Raw genomic sequence first — 23011 nt, 5'->3', positions numbered from 1 at the left:
TGTGTATGGTGCAGTGGATAATGATAATATTTTGTTAAAAAAGCAGTCACTGATGTTGCTACATCTTCCCAAAATATTTTAGATATGCTAAAAACAATACAATAAAATATGAAACAAAAACCCCCACCCATACCTCTCCCCCCAAAAAAAACCCCAACAAAAAACAAACAAAAAAACCCCCAGAAGAAAACACTTTATTAAAAACTAAATAAATCAATCAATTAAATATATTAAGAATTTCAGTTTCAGAATAGTTATTTAAATAAATTCTGGATTATAATTTGGAAAGTATTTTATTCTTATGGAAACCTATTTTAATAGTTGCATATTAAACAATGAGGCATGGTCCAACAACTTTTAGAGTCGATAGCAAAAACAAACACATTTTTTCTGTTATGCCTTAAGTATTTCATTAAAATACGCATTGTTAAACAAGCTCTTCAGTCTTTTGAGAATAATCAACACTAAAAAGCAAATTAATATAACAGCACATTTTAAGTTACATGCATATAGTGTTAAACAACACCCGTTTAAGAAAAATAGCCTTCGTCAATTCGCAAACACCTGTGATCATCACTGTTTTGAAAGTCATAACAACTGTACTTATTCAAATTATCTCTGTCCGGTGCTAGTTTTGATTTAGTAAACTAGTCTGAGAATGGCAGTTCTCTTTTGGCGGTACAAGTAGGGCGACATTTCAAGTAAATAATCTGCTCTGGAGTGGCTGTCCTCCTATAGACGAGGCACAAGACATATATTCATAGAATCAACCACTATATTCCCAAATGCCCATTCGACACTGCATTGTGTAGATATACGTCCCTGAACCCGTATTACGGTTTTGTCGTTCAGATTTGTTTTGTCACAGAATCGATCCGTTATGAAGTCTATAACTATTCTTTGTGCAATATCTCATCTTCTGAAAAAAGATCCCCTTTTCTGTTCGCACAGTGGCGGACAAAGTAATATGTGCAACCAATAGCTCCACAACACACTTATGAACAGCTGTTTATACCTAGTTGGTAGGGTTTAAGCACCCGAGGGTGATAATTACCTAACCTTTTCCATATGATTAAGTAGCTAAATTTTGACAAACATAGTTGCAAATTGTAATGTATTATTTCATTTGCATTTGTATATGTGTATCTTAAATTAAGCCGTGTCCTATTCAGCCAAAGAATATGTATATAAATATATATATATATATATATATATATATATATATATATATATATATATATATATATATATATATATATATATATAATTTTGTATTGTTAGCTTTGATAAACAATGCAAAACTCGACTATTTCTCAATAGTTGTTTCACAAACCGGACTGATCACAATTGGTTTGTTAATTCACCCAAAATGCGTCATATTGTGTTACCTACACCTAAAACTGATAAACGTATCAAGAAAAACAGCACTTAGATAGTTAAATATTAATTAGAAATTCATATAGAATATTGTTTTAGCACAAAGACACATGACATTATGAGACCGAACCTAAATCATTCTGTATGTTAGATCAATATGTCAATTGTTAGAGAACTGAATACATGTTTTCACGGGATGGAATGACACGTTTTGCTTATTGTGCAAAATTATCGTTTTCTGTTGCACATTTTACAATACACACTTCAACACCCAAACACCACGTGTTTTAAAATTTGCATTATGGACGGGGTAAACCTCACTTCGACCTGGCCGGGAAAAAACGCTGTCGCTACTTCATGGGCTACTCTTTTGGATTAGCAGCAAGGGATCAATGAGCATATATTTAACACCAAACACAGATTCATTTAATGAAATGTTTTGAAATATTTATCTCTGGGATATATGTCCCCACCCAGGTTATTGCCACACAACCGAGCAAATCCATGGTAGGGGGAGACAATCCCGAATTAATTGATGTCTGGAACCACGTTCCGACCAAGGTGAAACGTACCAATCCTATGGTCGAAGGAGACAATGCCGAAATGACTATTATTATTATTAATGAATGTTTTTGTTACGTAAATGAGCATGCCCAAGCCACAACCGCTAGAATTCCGCAATCAGGCCTTGAATAACCAATCAATAAGTTAATTATCATACTGAAAAGTTCAGTCTTTTGTCCAAAGTGAATTAAAACACTGAAAGGTTCTATCTTCGACTTATCCTTCAAGTGGTAAATTATAACACCCAAAAGTTCACTCTTCTGTTCAAAGTGAATTTTAAATACACTGAAACGTTCAATATTTTAGTCCAGGAAATACATCATAACAGTGGGATCGATCCCCGTTGGTGGGTTCATTGGGCTATTTCTCGTTCAAGCCAGTGCACCACGACTGGTATAACAAAGACTGTGGTATGTGGTATCATGTCTGTGCGTTGGTGCATATGAAATAGTCCTAGGTATTAAGACTATATGTCAAAATTACCAAATGTTTGACATCCAATAGCCGAAGATTAATAATGAATGTGCTCAAGTGGTTTCGTTCAACGGAACAAACTTTTGGGTTCCAGGTCAGGTCATATCATACATAAGACAACGTATCGGTAACCGATAAACACTAGGACTGTTTCTACTACCGATGGGAATGGTTTTTGACGATGCGCCTGTGATGTAAACACATCAGTAGAAACTAATTTCTATAGTTATCCATAGCAGTGATTGTTTTAGGAGCCATTGCAGTGGTAAAACAATCGCCCCATGCGCGGTCAGTCTAGGATCGACCTCATCGGTGGACATGATGGGGTTTTTGTCGTTCCAACCAGTTCACTACGACTAGTATAGTAAAGACAGTGGTCTGTGCTATTCTGTATGTGGGATTTTGCATATAAAATATTATCTGCTGCTAAAGGAACAATGTAGGTGGTAACCTCTCTAAGTCTATGTAAAAAGTACAAAACTTCTAAGGAATGCAGTAAATTGAATTTCAGGACATCTAGTTTTCAAAATGTTCCTGGGGAGCATTCCCGAACGCCCAAGAAACTTTGCTTTGCGCCTTTAGTTTCAGTCTACTTGCTACCGCCGTGCCTGTCACGCCATGTCAAATATCGGGAACAGAGAAAAGGACTCTTATTAGGGTATTTTATATGACATTTTGCGCCATTCAAGTTATAGATGGAAAGCGGAAGTAGGAAGGAATTATTTAACGACGCACTCAACACATTTTATTTACGGTTATATGGCGTCGGACATATGATTAAGGACCACACGGGTACTGAGAGAGAAAACCCGTTGTCGCCACTTCATGGGCTACTCTTTTCGATTAACAGCAAGGGATATTTTATATGCACCATCCCACAGACAGGATAGTACATACCACGGCCTTTGTTACACCAGTTGTGGAGCACTGGCTGGAACGAGAAATAGCCCAATGGGTCCACCGACGGGGATCGATCCCAGACCGACAGCGCATCAAGCGAACGCTTTACCACTGGGCTACGTCCCGCCCCGAAATCAGAAATGTTACTGAAGATACAAAGGAAAATAGAAGAAGAAAAATCCCAAATAGTATAGCACAATGTAACGCATTTTATTATGGCCTGCACGTATAACATAATTAAGTGCAGGCTGCCTGTCGGACAAATTAAAAAAAACAAAAAACCGACAACCCCAAAACAACAACAAAAAACCCCGAGAAACCCCCCCAAAAGACAAGCATAAAAAAGAGAAACAAATACTTAAACAAACAACATCTACATTTCGAATAACAATTCATGTAAATTATGCCTCAAATTGGGAATCTATAACATTGACAGAATTCAGAAACGCAATTGTTAAGAAACACCACTCCCTTCAATCAGTACCTGGTAACGCAACACAAAGTGTACACAAACACACCTTATTGAAGGCATGGGTGAAACAGTTGGATATTGTACACACTGTACATAAATACACCTTATTCAAAGCACGAGTGAAACAGTTTGATGTATACAATGGCATGCTGAAGAATGAACGTATCTCAAGTAGTTTGGAGTTCCTGTTATCTCTCTGCCGGATGCATCGGACTCAAACACGATTTTTGTAGCTACTGTTTTGTTGTTAAAAACGTCAATATACAAACAATACGAAAAGTCGCACCGCGAAAAAAACAACAACAACAAATCCGCAAGGACATCCAAAAACATAAAAAAGCAACAACGAAACTAGTCAACAAAACTATGATGGAAACCGGACAGACAGTCCACCGAGTTAATAACATTTGAGCAAGCATTGGACTAATGTTATATATATATATATATATATATATAGAGAGAGAGAGAGAGAGAGAGAGAGAGAGAGAGAGAGAGAGAGAGAGAGAGAGAGAGAGAGAGAGAGAGAGAGAGAGAAGAGAATAAAGCCACCAGGTATATTTTATATTGGTATGGTGAATATAACTCCGTTGACAACACATCAACAATATTAATAATTTAAAAACCCCATATTAAAACCCTAAACAAACAAACAAAACAAATAAACAACAAAACAAAACAGAAACCAACAACAAACAAATCAAGAAACCAAATACAAAAAAAGAAAAGAAAATCCTCTAAAAGTTAAAACAAAATCCACAGCAACCCCCAAAAACATAAACTCCAATAACAAAAATATCAAAGGCCATGGCATGTGCTATCCTGTCTGTGGGATGGCTCCTATAAAACGATCCCTGGATTTCCTCTCTATGACTGTTAAAATCACCAATATTTTGGTGTTAATAAACAAAACAAACTTTATCGTTTTCTCGTGAATACAGTATAATATTATATATAGTATTGGTCCAGATATTGTCAAATGCGTGTGGGAGTCCTGTTTCCAAAGCAGTGACCCAATACTGACGTATCAAAGGACTTGTTGTCAAATGCCATTCGAATCGAATGAATGAATGAATGTTTAACGACACCCCAGCACGAAAAATACATCGGCTATTGGGTGTCAAACTATGGTAAATGCAAACAAATAAAGTGATGATCAACATCAATATACAAAATCAAGATTTAAATAATAACAGTGTAAAGAACTGTGCAAAAATACAAATATCACAGATAGATACTGACTTTTACTCAAAATTTCAATTGTATCTCGAAGAAAACAAGGAGATTTGTCCTGAATTAGTCATTCTCAAAGATGTTACACCCTGCACCACGGTGAGGTTACAGCACGCGCAGGGAAACCATTCGAATCGATGCAGTAGGTTCGAATCCTGCCAATTGACACTTTGTGTTTTTAAATACTATGTGTTGTCCCGTCTATCAGAATAAGCTTTGCTGACATTAGAAAAACAACATGGCGGGTTTCCTCTGTAGACTGTATCAGAATTACCAAATATATGATTTTTTAATCAATGTGTTCTATCGGTGTCGGTAAACAAAACACCCATTTGACTGTCTTTTTTTTTTCAGTTTAATTATGTATCGTATAATTTTATTGTACACCTAGCGACACGAAGTGAATGTAACTTTTGCGCATTTATTGAGTGTATGAACTAAATTCACAGCGACGGAAGTGAGCAAGATAAGATAAATTCTTTCCTGCCAGAATTTCTACAATAATCCATAGTATATATTGATATCCGTCTGACGCAAAGGAAGTCTTTTTCAAGTTGTTCCGCTCGGGTTGACACAGCACGACAAATACACCATTTCGTCCTCAGCTATTGTGGTTCTTTTTTACGGGTCAATGGACACACTTAACGAGAGATAGTGTTTTTGTTCAGACGTAATGTGCGCTATATATTTAATACGTTTTATTATGCGTTTCGTGTGATTTGCAATCTGAACAGTAAACAACGAAGACGTCGGTGAGTTTTTCGTAAATTGGTTAGTTTGTAATGTTCTTTCTCTAGCACTAGTTTGTGTTATTCTAGTGTTATGCTAGATCTAAGTTTATTAAATTGCATTGCAGTGAATTATAGCTGCGCTATGTATGCTATATCTGTTTTATATCGGTCCGATTTGTTACGCTTGTTGTATTTTATCATATAATGTTGCAGTGCATTATAACAATGTTATGATGTTTTGTATTTTGTTATGTAATAATAGTGTATTTTATTATATAATGATAGTTTAGTAGAATATGTAATAATTAGGAATATGTGTAGGCATAATTGTTGGCATGCAGTCATGTATTTATGTATGTATATATGTATGTGTGTTCTAGCTAGGATTGTAATGGGGCAGATGTTAATTTAATTGTAGGACATTTTTAACGCGAAAATCATATTTCTGTAGGCAAGTGCTGCATAGGATCAAATTTTAGATATTCATAAAAAACATATATGTAGGTATATCCATGCTTCTTTTTAAATTACTAAACGTTGTTTCTTCGGGGGAGGGAGACAATCAATTTCTAAAACCAAACTTATTCTTAAATTTGGAAGTTTGATGAAAAAGTATTCATCGACTAATGTACTAAATATAGACACTATTAAAAACCTCGTTCCAGCCAATGCACCATGACTGGTATACCAAAGGCTGTGGTATGTGCTATCTTGTCTGTGGGATGGTGTATATAAACGATCCTTTGCTACTAATGGAAAAAGGTAGCGGGGTTTTTCTCCAAGATTACATTTCAAAATTACAAAATGTTTGACATCCTATAGCCGATGATCAATAAATCAATATACTCAAGTGGTATCGTTAAATAAAGTCAAAGTTTAACAATTAAAATGTTTTACAAAATGTTGGATCACCTAAACAATCCTTTATTATTTTTTTCTATTGTATATAGTATTTATTCCATTTAATACTATCCACAAATTAATTTAAAATAAATAAATGAAATAATTAAAATAAATAAAGAAATGAAAAATAAATAAAATAATAACAACATTATTAGAAATACATAAAAAGACATAAAGAGATAAATGAACAAACAAATAAAAAAATTGGCATGTGGATATATTTGCAACAAGTTGCTCACTGTATTTAATTTGGGACACTTAAAACGGCTATTATTGCAGGCCAAGGTCTAGATACATTTCATTAAATAGCTTTTTGCAGACATGCTTTTTATCAAAACTAGTTTACTAGGATGTCATTAATGTCTCATTGTTAAAACTATTATGCATCTTTATCAAAATAAATTTCGCATTTGATGTTCTGTCGAAATATATCATGATGGTCTACTTACAACAAAGTGATTGCTAGGTGGTGTGTGGTTAAGTGTGTGGCGGTGTGAGGATTACTTTTCAATCAAGCGTGTTAAAGGGACATTCCTGAGTTTTCTGCAATATTTAAGATGTCATCGACTAACAGAGACTATTTAACGATTGTAATTACATATCAAATATATTTTTCTGCACAAAATATTAGTGGCTGTATATTGAACGTGTTTCTGATCGTTCTAATATTTATACTAGGCAAAATCCAGTTTGGGCTTCTTACAAATATTAAGACGACTAGAAACACATTGACTATACAGAGTCTGATATTCTAAACAAGAACATATATGTAACATGCAAGTTTAATCGTAGATATATTTTATTAGCCGGAAACATCTTACAATGAAGCAAAGTCAGGAATGTCCCTTTAGGACTGTGACCAAACAATATATTGTCAAACGTTTCTTAGTTGGGAATTCAGACCCGTAAAAACACTGTACACGCTTTGAGAGGGAAATATGATTAGAGTTAAGTATACATTTGAGAGAAAGTGGTTGTATTAATTTTGATATTATACAATAAAGAGGTTATTCCTTCCTGTATTTCAGTATCGTCAATGCCACATATTAGGAATAAAAATAACAGGTATTCCTAATATAAGAGAATTTAATAGCTAGCATGTCCAGTCTAATCAAAGTATGTGACATGTTTCAGATCATACTTTGAGAATGTAATAACTTTTCAAATTAGATGTAAATTAACCGAGATCACGGATCTACGTTTATTGATATGCAGACAATCGTACTACGGTTACACTCAATAACTGACGTATGTTTTCATATTCATAAAACAAACACTTTTAGCAACTTTACAATGTAAGCTATCCAGCGTCCAAAATGCTAAAAACGTTAAGCACTAATTATTATACTGAACAGCACTGAAAACGCACCACCAGTTGATGATAACAAATGTGAATGGTGTGTATATCACCATTAAAAATATCAATGAATAAGTACCGTCCTACTTATTAAACCATGCATGGCGACGAATAACTTACGCAAACGATTGCCTGAACACTCCATGAAACATATTGCATGTATAGCATGAAAAACGTAAATTGAATGTGCAAATCATGCTGATTGGGCTATAAAATATGGTATCCGAAAAGCCATTTTCATTTATGAAGTAGACTTTGAAGGAACGTTAAACAAGTGATAGCAAGGTTGACAGCTGAGGAACGTGAACGTGCCTTACGCATGTTTCAAGTCGACGTTTCGAGTAGAGTCATCACACAGCGATTTGTATACCACCATTCAACAATCACTACAGGAGATATCAGCAGACAGGAACCACCAGGGACAACGACGTGCTATGACACCACGACAAGATCGCCATATTATTTGCTTCCATATTCGTGATCGAACGCTGCACAATCACGTCATTCCCTTCTTTCATCAGCATCGGGATATGCACACATTTCAGCAAAACAACGCCCGAGCGCACACAGCATGTGTTACAACACAGTATCTAGCGAACACTAATGTCCCTTTGCTTGAATGGCCAGCACTGTCCCCTGAGTTATCGCCAACAAAGCATCTTTGGGGTTACTTTGGTCAACGCATCTCATGTTGTCCACAAATGAATAACCTGAAAGAACTGGAAAACGCACTACAGCAGGAGTGTAATGCTATCCCCCAGAACACTATTCGCAGACTTGTCGGGTCGATGAGAAGACGTTGCATGGCTTGCATTGCTGCAGATGGTGGCCATACGCGCTATTGACTTTTCATTGTGACCCCACGTTTCTTTCATATGTAGATGAATTAAAACTAATCAATGATTTGTTTGTTATCATTATCAATCATCCATCTATTGCTGTTCATAGCAAAAACATTTATTACTTAGGTATTCTTTTCGAAATCCAAACATTTCTTGGTGGTGCCTTTTCAATGCTGTTCAGTGTATTTAAGTATATTAAAGTGTGACGTCATTTCTATTCGAAACGTCATTTGAATATCGAGTAATGGCTGACTGGAATTAACGTTGTGTATAGGGTTAACAAAATGACGTTGTATTAAGCTTGAGATTAAACAATGTAACAACGATTTTATTATGTTCATAGTTTTGAATTTTCCATTCAGTTTTGTTAGATTAACCATACATTTAGTATTAATTTGTACTATATGTCAGGTTTTAGAAAACAATTCCACATCCTTTCAAATTCCAAGCACCGAATATTCCAGTACCTTTTAGCAGCTGGTGCTTTATAGAATATTTTGGTACTTTCTAGAATCTTCCAATGGCTGCTATGTTTTAGTTATTTCTAGAATGTTCCTGTATGTTTTAGAATGTTTCAGTGCTGTCAAGAATGTTCTACTGCTGCCCCAGATGGTGTATATATAGCCCTATACGTGCATAGGTCAACTTAGTATTTTTCATTTGTGCAATGTCTTCATCACGAAGCTGCTTACATTCTGACGGTTCATTTTGTTATGTTTGTGGATTCTACATTGACCTAAGGCAGATAAAGCATGGCATCAAAGTATCTACGAAATGTGCACAAGCTTATGAATTATATTTTGGCATGAAGATTGGGGTTCAAGACGAATCATGGGCTCCACACGTAGTTTGTGGTACATGTCGATCGAATTTGGAGGAATGGATGCGAGGTGACTGCCGCTCAATGCCCTTTGCCATACCCCGAATATGGAGACAACCACAGAACCATGTGAATGACGGCTACTTCTGTATGGTGGATATTTCAAGATGCAAGAACACGAAAAATTTACATTATATCACATATCCAGATATTCCATCATCTATTGCTCCAGTTCCACACTCTGAAGAACTGTCTGTCCCGAGACCGCCTGCTAAAGATTTGGAGAGTGAAGGTGAACATTTTGAATCTGAAGAATCTTATTTTGGTCATACTGACAAACAAAAGAAGCAACCACACTTTCCAAACCAGCAGGAACTGGATGATTTGATTCGAGATCTCGGGCTGACGAAGTCTAATGCAGAGCTTCTAATATCAAAACTGATGGAGTGGAAACGTTTTGACAACAGTTGTCGAACTACAGCTGCTAGTAAAAGTCCTGAAAGGTTCCTTAAACTATTTTTCGGTGAAAGATGATTTATGTTTCTGTAATGACATTGAGAACTTGTTTCAAGAACTGAGTATTGGTCAATAACCAAATGATTGGCGGCTTTTCATAGACAGTTCCTCCCGAAGTCTAAAATGTGTTCTTCTGCACAATGGTACCCAGTATACATCTGTGCATATAAAGGAAAACTACGAAAATGTAAAATTTCTTCTGGAAACTATAGTCTACAACGTGTACAAATGGCATGTCTGTGGCGATTTCAATATGATTAGCTTCTTAAAAGGACTCCAAGGAGGCTATACACACTGGTAAAAGACACTGGCCTCAAAGAGAACATTTTATTCCAGGCATACATAATGTGTAGTACCAGCCCTTGGTTGTATCAGAGAAAGTACTTATACCTCCGCTGCATATCGAAGTTAATTTGGGCTTGTCAAACGGTTTATGAAAGCACTGAGCAAAGAAGGCGAAGCTTTCAAATAGATTTCCAACATGTTTCCACATCTGTCAAAAGCCAAAATCGAATGTGGTATTTTCACGGGACCATATGCTTCAGTCACAAGAATTTGAAGAAAAAATGACATCAAAGAAACGAAACGCTTGCAGGTCGTTTAGAGAAGTGGTTGAACATGTCCTTAGGAATAACAAAAGTGGGAATTACGAACAGTTAAAGGGACATTCCTGAGTTTGCTGCAATTTTGAAGATGCTATCGACTAACAGAGACTTCTTAACGATTGTAATTAAATATTAGTGGCTGTATATTAAACGTGTTTCTGATCGTTCTAATATTTGTACTAGGTTAAATTTAATTTAATTTCCTAAAAAATCAGGTTTGGGCTTCTGACAAATATTAAGACGACCAGAAACACATTGAATATACAGACACTGATATTCTAAACAAGACAATATATTTAATATGTAAGTTTAATCGTAGAAACATTTTATTAGTCGGAAACATCTCACAATGCAGCAAGCTCAGGAATGTCCCTTTAATAGAAAAGTTGATAAAGACTTATGAAAAGCTTGGATGTCGGATGTCTTTGAAAGTGCATTTTCTCCATTCTCACTTCAATTTCACCAAGATATATCAACTATGGACAGAAGATATCAAGGGAAATGGGACTGCAACATGATGGGTGACTGTAAGGGTTAGGACGTGATGACTCATCATGTCATCAAGTTCGAAAAACTGTTCATTTTTTATTTGTAATCTTTGCTATTGATTTATACCTGTATAGTAGAACATGCAGAATAAATATGTAATATGTGTGTTAATAAATGCTATTTAACAAGCCATCAATATGGTGTTCTGTATATGTCTTTGGAGCGAAAACTTCATAAATTCGTAAAACATTTCCTAAAAATTGTGGAAGTGAGATTCTGTAACTAAAACTAACACGCTAGAAGAAGTAGTGATATATTTCGTTTTTGTAATCAGTACACATTAACTAAACATAATCAACACAATTGACATAACTAAGAACTGAAAACATCCGATAGATTGTGTTATATGATGGATATAGCATTACTCACGTATGTTTTAGTATCCTCATTATCATATTTTAGGAATACAGCTAATGTATTATGCTCTCATGATACAATTTGTATTCTTAATATATTATATTGACGATACGGAAACACACACTAGTAATAACCTTTCCATGTTCTCTCTGTGTGTGCGTCTCTATGTGTGTGTCTGTATGTGTGCTTGTGTGTGTGTGTGTGTGTGTGTGTGTGTATACATACATACAATTACTTACATACTGTATTGACGTGATGGTTGCAAAATGAGTAACATAGAATAATGATCGTGCAAAATAAACAATAAGTATTTATTAATTGACTGATTGCTATCAAATTCCGAAGGCAATACGTTTTGGGTTATTTTGATGTAGATTCAGTCTCATGCCCTTAATTTGTAACATGGCAATTTATGGTTTTTCACCCTATTAAATCAACCATTTCTTCATGATGTGTGGTGCCGTTTACAATGTCAGAGATACCAGGGCCGTAGCTAGGATTTTTTTTTAGGGGGGCAACTGAGTAGTTAATAGTCTAAAACTCCTTAAAGAGTCAAGGATTGTTTCCTTGTCTCTCCCCCCCCCCCCCCACCACCACCACACACACACACTAGCTACGGCCGTGGATACATCGATGGTGTTTACAAACCAAAACTGCAACAAGCTTGCATTTGCTGCACAGACGAGAGACGCCGGAAAATGTGCCATAACAGTATCCAATGTTATAAAGTTTTAAAACATTGATTTTTTTTTGATTTTTTTTACTTTTAGTATGATGAATTTATGAATTACGAAGATTCCACAGGAACAATACACAGTCAGATATACAGTCCATCCGTTTATCTGTGGATTTACTACAATCTGGATCAAGAAGATTTCATTTGATCGGAAGAAGAGGATTTAATTGTTAAGTGATGCCGTCTACAGCAGTTATACTTCAAATGCGATTAGCTGTTGTTCTCTGTTGCGTTTTCCCAACATACAGGTACGTTTAAATATGTCAATGTAATAATACACAATAAAACATGTATAAATATATGTTTACACTACATACTCGTCCATAAAACCAAATCTTGAATGTATCATTGTATAAATTTGACGAAGTCAAAAGACGAGATAGATGTATTATCTATCATAGAACCATACTTTCTGTGACCCGATAACACTACATGTATCTTGGACTGAAATTTAGTTTATTGCTTTTGCAAAACAAATGGTTTAGGCACAAGGTTCACAACATGTTAGGCATTTTCCATAATACATACACATCGCAACAGCATTTATTTATATTCTGCAATTTAAATATGAACGTAAATGAATAGTATTGAAAGAGATAAAGGAAGAAGGAAAGAAAGCATGGTAAAAAACAATAGAAATTATATATGTTCGATAATCAGACAGGACGTTTGTTACAATCAAAACACAGAACAAGATATACACTATTCGCCATGTTCCATTTATATATTTATGTACATGAAGAAATTATTTAATGACTCTTCACCGAGAACACATGTACCGCTTAAAACCAATTGTAAATATATACGTATCTAATGGATGTGATGTCATTTGCATTCGATACGTGTTTGCAGATTTGTTTTAATGAACTTGCATTTTTGTGGTGTTACAAAACAATATACCACTATACATTTAAAACAAATCTTTGAGTTTATTCTATTTAATTACACTCGATGTGAAACTATTTTAAAGCGAGGAACGCTCCAGCCTGGCCACTTCGTTTATAGTCATGGCATTCATACGCCTGACACTGATAACCTGCTGACCAAATTTGTAAAACACCTTTACCAATACAATGGCTAGACATCAGCTTACTTCTGCGTTGCGACTATGTTGCATATGGTTTCTAATAAACAAAATACTGTATTTCAAAGCCTGTTATGCCATTATTATGAAATTCGTGAATAATGTGTGTATCTGACGAGCATAAAGTTCACGTTGTGTTATACAAGTGTTATGAGGTCACGACCTGGTAAAATGTAAGTTGCTAGTATGATAGAGAATGGATACTATGGTTGCTTTTTTTCCAGTATACAATTCCAGCAATAATTGTTAAACAGCCAAACTAAATAATTTGTTTAATAACTTACTATGGTAGCAAGGACTTTTAAAAAAAAATATTTATTATGCTAAATTATCCATTAAATATCTGCATCTCCGATACCTTCACTTTTATATCTACTTAGGTTCGTTCAACAATTACGTCACACTTTGGGGGGGGGGGGGGGGGGGGGGGGGGGGGTCGTGGGATGAGTACAAAACACGAGGGAAGAAGGGTGACAATTTCAAATTACGTAACATTCCTAAAATCTTAATTTATTTTATTCCTTTGTTAAAAATAAAAATGCATTAATAATTTAGTTTTTCCTGATTTTTAAAATTTATTAATGTCAAAGAAACACATCGAAAACACACAAAAACTAAACAATTAGTGTTGGCCGAAAAACACCTCCGCGTATACGTGAATCGTGTATATAACGAAACAAATGATACCCAATTTATATCTTTAATTTCAGCAACATCAGACAGTTCTATTGGATTAAGAATTCCACATATGATGACGTTACAATCACTGACAAGGTGATATATTCTGTAAATGACGTCAGATCGGAAATGATTTGCACGATTAAATGCGCAGACGACCAAGTCTGCATTTCGTTTTCGTACAATTATTTGGATCTAGCCTGTCATCTGCATTCAGCGCGATTCACCAATGGCGCAAGTTATCTACCTTCACCAGGGTGGCGACATTTTTCTTCTATCCCAGGTAAACCAAAATCATTGTTATATATCTTTCTTTGTCCTTATTACACCAAACTTAAACTAGACATTCAGTATAACTTCTTGGATATGCATGTATGGAAATGTGCCACAGGTATCAGCCGAGTGGATAGTTAAAAGTGTTTTGGGTTTTTTTAACGACAACACATTGATTAATTAATCATCGGCTATTGGTTGATTGAATGTTTGTTTAACGACACCCCAGCACAAAAATACATATCGGCTATTGGGTGTCACAAATGGTAAGTATATGAACATATTTATATACACTCATGTAAAACCACAGTGTAAGGAGCTGTGGGGGGTAAGTATAATACAATATATAAAATCAAGTTAAGTATATCTTAAAATTTTGTATAGAAGTCAAAGTGTTTTAAAAACTTTACAATTAACATTGGATGGAATTTAAATGATTCCAAAACATTTCTGTTGCCAAATATATCATTTCTTGTCGGCTTGAGATGATCACACTCCACCAAAATGTGCCGCACAGTCAGTGTACACTGACAGTGTTCACACTGAGGAGGAGGGTCCTTCTTTAAAATAAATGAATGCGTCAAATATGTATGGCCGATGCGGGCACGGCATAAGACTACTTCATCCTTCCTGCATCGCCTGTAGGATGACTGCCACTCTCCCAGGACTGCCTTGACAGAATGAAGCTTATTCGCAACCGCACCGTCCCAATCATCTTGCCAAGTCGAAAAGATATATTGGTTAATATGAAATTTAAAATCACTGTAGGGGACACCAACATGGACACGAGGCAAGTTCAAAGCAGACTTGGCAGCAACATCTGCCTTTTCGTTACCCCTAATGCCAACATGGCTGGGTACCCAACACAGTATAACATCTTTATTGGCAATTGATAAAAAGACACACTTTCGTATCACCATCCCAACTAAGGGGTGCTCCAATTTCATGTACTGTAGAGCTTGAAGACAGGAAAGTGAGTGTACAAATAATATACTTGGATGCATATGAATCCTTAATCTGTTCCAGGGCTTTAATGATTGCCCAAATTTCAGCAGTAAAGATTGATGCTGAATCGGGCAATCTCATGGAAATTATTGTGTCTGATGGAAACACTGTAGCACAAGCCACCGAATTCCCATCCCGTGATCCGTCTGTGTAAACAGGAATGTAATCACAGTACCGCTCTTGGATTTCCATGAAATGTTGTTTATAAATAACTGCATCTGTGCGATCTTTTTTTAGATGCACAAGATCGAATACAATTTTTGGTGGTTTGATACACCAAGGTGGCAAAATAAAATATGAAGGCGTTTCCAAAATGTCTGTTAAATCAATGTTGGAAACTGATAAAAACTGCTTAATGCGAAGACCAAATGTTCGAATCGCATTCGGTTTCGCATCAAATAACTTCATATATTTATTATCAAACACCGCATTGTGTGCAGGATGTTTTGGCATTGATTTAATCTTTGTAGCATACTGCAGAGAAAGCTTTGCACGTCTAGCACCCAAACTAGGTTCGTGTGCATCGACGTACAAGCTCTCCACAGGAGATGTTTTGAAAGCACCAAGACAAAGCCTAAGTCCCTGGTTGTGTATAGGATCTAGCATTTGCAAGTAAGACTTACGTGCTGACCCATACACAATGCACCCATAATCAAGTTTAGACCGAACTAAAGATCTATAAAGTCGGAGCATAACCTTTCGGTCTGCTCCCCATTCAGTCTTACCAATAACCTTTAAGATATTGAGGGCCTTTAAGCCCTTCTTTTTTACATACTGTAAATGAGGAACAAAAGATAGCCTCCTGTCAAAAATAACCCCCAGAAATTTGGTCTCCTCCACAACTGGAACCGGAGTTTTGTCCAGAAACAGCTGTGGATCTAAATGGTGACCTCTTTTCTGGCAGATATGCATACAGACTGTTCATCGGCTATTGGATGCCAAACGTTTGGCAATTCTGACATGTAGTCATCAGAGGAAACCTGCTATTGGATGCCAAACGTTTGGCAATTCTGACATGTAGTCATCAGAGGAAACCTGCTACATTTTTTCTAATGCAGCAGGGGATCTTTTATGTACACTTTCCCTCAGACAGGAAAACACATAAGACAGTCTTTGATCAGTCATGTTGCACTGTATGGAATGGGAAGAAAAAAACCCAACACAATCAGTTTAATGGATCCAACCAAAGGGTTCAATCCTGCGACGCAAACATCTCAAGCGATCACTCACCCGACTGAGCTAAATCCCCCCTAGTGGAAACAGATGCAGCCCTAGGAATCAAATCATCTTGAGACAGCAGTTTAATTCAAACATTTTAATAATAACAAAATAAATACCTGAATCAATTTTGCAACGGCCTTTTGCAGCAGTATTGTCGACTCCTGTCGCGAATTTAGAGTTGCAGGCAATACTATTAAAGGTACTTCGCCCTCGAAATAATCTGTCCAATATTTCCGTAATATACTTAGAGTTCGTTGCCTGAAATAGTATTCTATTCACGCCCGTGTGCATATTTCGACGTCATTGTGCTTACGTAAGCTGCAGAATGTGTTTGGCGTTTGAACAGCTGCGCGCTAATAACTGAAAGTTCTCCCACAGACGGAGTTGGAACCATATATCGTGGTTAAGAACAGCCCTTCTCTGTTGACAAAACAGCTTGCAGTGATTCATGCTGCAAATACTCACAACGTCTTTTGAAATCAATATTGTGCAAATACAGCACTGAATATGTTAATGGTACATTTATAATGGCCATATGTTTACGACTTCTATTACACATTTAAACAGAATAATACACGAGTGGCCGTTAGATATCAGTAATCTCACAATGAGTTGTTTTAAAATGTATCTAACGAGCAAAAGCTAGTTTGTTATGTTTTTAAACAACGAGTTGTGCAATAAATGGTATCTAACGGACACGAATGTGTTATTATATTTCTTACATATCCTCAAAAACCAGGTTTTAAGCAAATTTTAACATCTTTATCAACTAAAAGATATGTACAACCCATGATTGCCAGGTTAACTATACGTCACAGTATAGTCTATATCCACCGTGCTGGGTTTTTTTGGCATGACACATGACATTGGTGACCTACCTGGTCATCACCTAGGAGCGGTCAGTTGTATGCCTTGAAATTGCTAACACACGTATGCATGTAAACAACCCATGTGTTATATAAAATAACCAACGGGTGTGTAAGAAATGTATATATTGTTTGGTTAACGCATATCATCATAATGTTTTGTTCAGAATAAAAGACTCCTTTCGATTGTGAATTACCTTTACAACCGTTTTGGGTGAGCTTGCATCTTTAAAACAGCCCCTGCGCGTGCTGTAACCTGACCGTGATGCAGGGGTGTAAGATTCTCTTTGAGAATGGCCAATACAGCACAACATTGACGTTTTGAGTAAAGGTCAGTATCTATCTTTGATATTTGAGTTTTTGCACAGTTCGTTACATTGTGTTTTTGTTTAAATCTTGACTTTTTATATTGATGTTGATCATCACTTTATTTATTTGCATTACCATAGTTTGACACCCAATAGTCGATGTATTTTCTTTGCTGGGGTGTCGTTAAACATTCATTCATTCATTACTTTAAAAGCACCTACTGGGTTGTAGCATGCCTGCCAATATTATAAAGTAGTTCACCCCAGGACTTTATCTAATGAGTGTGGGGAAGTAGGACTGGGGAACCTCAATACATTTAAGAAAAGTACTATTTTTATTTTAAATGTGCTCCTTGTGTCTATTACTGTGCCCTCATCTCCCTACTGCCAGCCCACATATGTTACGCAAGGTACGGCCCTGGACAATCCATTACCGAAAATGCACCAGTACATTCAGGGCAATAGTCATACGTTTCCTCGTAGCTTGAACTGCTAAAATACTGATTGAAGGTGGTGCCAGTATGCGAGCACAGTACCGACAAGCCTTAATTCATATGGCTTAACCACTACAAGGTCGATGTTGGTACGGGACAGCTGGACACGTTCTGGTTTTGTTCCTTGTTTTGTCAAGCAAGCAATGTTATCCCCTCCCCATTGCCACCAGCCCCACCCCCAAAGGGAAGACAGAAGAAAAACAAAAATGAAAATCGAAATAAAGTTGTTATTTTTCATTTAGTGACACCACTAGAGCGCATTGCTTAATAAATCATCGGCTATTGACAATCATTTGGTAATAACCCCGGTATAGTTTTGCTTTAGCAGCGATGGATCTTTTATCTGTACTTTCCCACATACATATTCCCCACTTAGGATCGACATGTTAATAACAAAACAAAAATTTGAAGAAAAAAAATGATATACATTTTGTAGATGCCCGTTCTTGTCCTCTTTATGGTACGTAAATTGTTCGATATTTTGGCACAGCCATGTGAGTCTGGCATATTGTTGATACTATACAAATAATTCGGCATTGTTTGTGGGAAGTATAGGTGTCAAATTATGAATCAAATATGCATACAATATTAGGTGCGAAAGATAGGTGAATCCTCAAATTAATTGGTGATCAATATCACTTTAAACATTCAAAAGTTAAATTAAAATACAGAGTGAAAAGATGAGTAAAACGTAAATACACACACACACACACACACACACACGTGAAGACAATCAAGTAAGTGAGCGAATGATGATGCAGAAACACTATAAAACACGTTCGATTCGCATAAACGTAGCCATAGTCAACGTCTGTACTGAAACGCAAAAGCGCAATCCCCAGAGAAGCACGTGCATCATGAAGTTTTGTCACTTTGCATGCAGAACCCTCCCTTGGTCGTGGATAAAAGACCAAATCAGCAGTGATTCAAACAGACCAAATGAATGAATGAATGTTTAACGACACCCCAGCACGAAAAATACATTGGCTATTGGGTGTCAAACTATGGTAAAAGCAAACCAAATTTGATAATCAACATCAATATAAAAATTCAACAGTTAAATTAAAACACAGTGCAAAGGACTGTGTAAAAATACAAATACACAGATATATATAATTAAAATTTAGAATAAAATTCAGTATCACGTAAAAATTGTAAAATAAGTTCTGGATGGAATCGAAAGGATTCCATCACAGTTCTTAGTCCAAATATATCTTTTCGAATTGCTTTCAGATGGGTACACTCCACCAAAATATGGCGTACTGTCAGAGTACACTGACAGTGCTCACACTGAGGTGGAGGATCCTTCTTCAAAATAAATGAATGGGTCAAATAGCAAACAGACCAAATAACGACACTGTAGGTAACACAATGATGCCAAGATTGACGTCAACTCAACGCAGTAATGCCATTGGGACATTGCAAGCAGGGGCAATTCAGCAGACAGTAGCAAGGTACTTTGGCGTCTGCAGACAGACCATCTCTGCTTTGTGGACATGGTACACCACCACTCAAAGTGTTAATGACAGAGTAACCACTGCCACCGGGTATGTCATCTTCGAAATAGAACCACAACAGCAACAACCACAGCGACACAAATCCCTGGATTATGCAGCAATTCTGACCAGACTGTTCGTAATCGGCTGAGGGAGGCAGGAATTTTCCCTAGAAGACCAGTGCGATGTAACGTTTTGACCCCACGTCACTTAGCTGAGCGTCTGCAGTAGTGCCAGAAGAGGGCGAGATGGACACGTTCCAGGTGGATGACTGTTTTGTTCTCAGATGAGACTCGTTTTCTCCTGTCACGTGCTGATGAACGCACACGTGCCTATAGACGTCGAGGGGAACGTTATGCTCTAACCTGCGTGCAACAAGTCGACCGTTTTGGTGGTGTCAATGTCATGGTGTTGGCAGGAATCTGTCATGGTGGTAGGACGGCTTTTGTGCATGTGGCAGGTGCACGGACGGGCATCAGATATAGAGACGAGATCCTGCAGCATCACGTCATTCCGCACATGAACTTCAAGGTGGAATGTTTTAGCATGACAATGCCAGACCACAGGTTGCACGTGCTAGTCAGGAGATTCTGCACTGCCACAACGTCCAGACATTACCTTGGTCTGCCCGTTCATCAGATTTAAACCCAATAGAACATCTATGGGATGCACTGGATCAGCGTGTGTGCCGGAGGAATCCACCACCCCAGTGACTTCCGCACCATTTTACGGAACTGCAGCATGAGTGGCAGAACATTCCACAACGTGTTGTGCAACGTTTGATTGCTTCCATGCGTCGCCGTTGTCAAGCTGTCATCAGGGCTGGTGGTGGTCATAACCGATACTGACATTTTGTCCACCCCTATGTCACACATATGCCTGTGTACATGTTTCAGGTGGTTTCACAGAGATACTGTTTCGGACGTGTACAGAGTAATCCCCTTCCCATGGCGTCTTGAAGGTAAAATTTAAATGTATAATAGAATTCAGTATCTCAGAGAAATTTCAACACAAGTTTAAGATGGATTTCAAGAAATGGTTACATGACATTTTAAGTACCTCACGAAGCGGTTTATTTTATTTTTAAAACAGGACACTGCCCGACGGAAGATGGCTACGTTCTCCTACTAGATCTTAACCTCTGCTTCATCGCCAAAACCTCGTACCTGAAATGGCGTGATGCACGTGACGCCTGCATCCAGATGGGTTCAAAATTAATTGTATTGGACTCAGCGGACAAAAATGCAGCCGTTAGTGATTATATCAATATACACGAAGGTATTTAATTTTTATACTGTTAAGCGTATATTATACGCCCCCCCCCCCCAAAAAAAAAACCCCCCCCCCCCCCCCCCCCGAAAAAAAAAAAACACACAAAAAAACAAAAACAACCCAGAACAATGTAATAGCCAAATATATTTTACAATGTTTAATACATAATAAATCATGTGCGTTTTTTAAATCATTAAGTCGTTAATTTCATTTATTCACGCATTCGTCCATTTTTGTGTGTATCCATCTATAAATCCAGCCTTTGTGAATGGTCTAAAAATATATCACTTTAAATATCAAATATATCACCTTTTAAAATATGTAATGGGGTGTGTCTTATATAGCAGGTAGCCCATTTATAAAGCGCTCGCCTTATGTGCGATCGGTCTAGGTTCGAAATAAATGTTTTATTTAACGACGCACTCAACACATTTTATTTACAGTCATATGATGTTAAACATATGGTGAAGAACCACACAGATAATGAGAGAGGAAACCCGCTGTCGCCACATCATGGGCTACTCTTTTCGATTAGCAGCAAGGGATCTTTTATATGCACCAACCATCCCACAGACATGGTAGTACATACCACGGCTAACCGAAAGGAGTAGCCCAATTAGTGGCGGGAGGGGTTTCATATTTAATTTTCTCCGTGTCCCGTAGTTAAAATGTGTTGAAACAGGAAATGTTTAATTTAATTTACGGATATATGGCGTCTGACACATGGTTAAAGACCACTGAGAAAGGAAACTCGTTATCAACACTTCAAGGGATATTTTATAGGCACCATCCCACAGACAGCATAGCACACACCACAGCCTTTGTTATAGCAGTCGTTGATGCACTGGGTGGAACGAGAAATAGCCAAATTGGCCCACCGACGAGGATCGATCGTAGACCGACCGCGCACCAAACGAGCGCTTTACCACTGGGCTACGTCCCGACCCTAAAATCTGTTGAGTGCGTCGTTATATAAAATCATTTCTCTCTTTTATAGTAGATTATTGGAAAACATTCTGGATTGGCTTGACAGATGAAGCTACTGAAGGGGAGTTTGTCTGGGAGAACGGGAACCGGCTTGACTTCACTGCGTGGAGATACGGTCAGCCAGATGACGGGTTGGGTGGAGAGGATTTCGTCGGCCTCTCTGTCGATAGTGGCGTCTGGAACGACTTGAAGTCCTACAACACATACAGCTACATTTGCGAGCGAACCATATGATGGTTGCCAGGACTACTAACGTTTATTGCATAAACTGTCACATCTATAGTTCTCGTACTGTCTCCTAATAAAACTAAATTGCATGGGACACTATTTGAAATGTTTAGGTAAACTAACGTATATTTCATAAACTCAAATCCACAAATGCGTAACGATTGGCAGTACCGTTAATATTGTATAACTCAGTTTACAGTGATATAAATGGAAATTACGATGTGGTGTTTCTGATGCCTTGGCGATTTTTATTATTAATAATAAAATCAATATTCATAAAAACCATATACATTTACTAAGAGATAAGATAGACTACACTACGAAACGAGTTGTAGCCAGTTTATATTTTGGGAATATCAGGAATCCTGCATACATCATAACGAAATGAATTGTTCCAGCCAATGAAAGGGCATCATACAATCCAACATTTCATTTTGCAGCATGAATTTGAATGACCGACATTTTTGATCAAACTCGTAACTTTTTACCGATGACAGTAGGGGTTTTATACCAGCATTTATGTTTGGTTTGGCCAGGAGAATACTTCTCGCTAGGTTAGGTTGGTGATATTACAGCCCTTTTGGATTTTCAGCTGCACTGGACTAATATGACGTGTCACACTCCGTAATGTTGCCTCGTTTGTTTTACCCAGTGGTAAAGCGCTCG

General features: G+C 37.1%; 1 protein-coding gene across 1 annotated transcript; it reads left to right on the top strand.

The window, feature by feature from the left end:
* Positions 1 to 12479: 12479 nt before the first annotated feature.
* On the top strand, positions 12480 to 22574 carry LOC121388001 (macrophage mannose receptor 1-like). The gene is made up of 4 exons (XM_041519193.1): positions 12480 to 12681; positions 14228 to 14478; positions 20951 to 21136; positions 22128 to 22574. Exons 1-4 carry the CDS (start codon positions 12611 to 12613, stop codon positions 22349 to 22351), a joined length of 732 nt encoding a protein of 243 aa, XP_041375127.1. The 5' UTR covers positions 12480 to 12610; the 3' UTR covers positions 22352 to 22574.
* Positions 22575 to 23011: the final 437 nt, after the last annotated feature.

Source organism: Gigantopelta aegis, chromosome 14 (assembly GCF_016097555.1).
Source record: "Gigantopelta aegis isolate Gae_Host chromosome 14, Gae_host_genome, whole genome shotgun sequence".
NCBI lineage: Eukaryota > Metazoa > Mollusca > Gastropoda > Neomphalida > Peltospiridae > Gigantopelta > Gigantopelta aegis.
Note: the sequence above shows the minus strand (reverse complement) of the source record. Positions and strands in the feature narration are given on the sequence as shown.

Coding starts and splice junctions, on each gene's coding strand:
- LOC121388001 (XM_041519193.1), top strand. CDS start 12,611: ATGCCGTCTACAGCAGTTATACTTCAAATGCGATTAGCTGTTGTTCTC. Junction 12,682..14,227: donor TGCGTTTTCCCAACATACAG/GTACGTTTAAAT, acceptor CTTTAATTTCAG/CAACATCAGACAGTTCTATT. Junction 14,479..20,950: donor ACATTTTTCTTCTATCCCAG/GTAAACCAAAAT, acceptor TTTTTAAAACAG/GACACTGCCCGACGGAAGAT.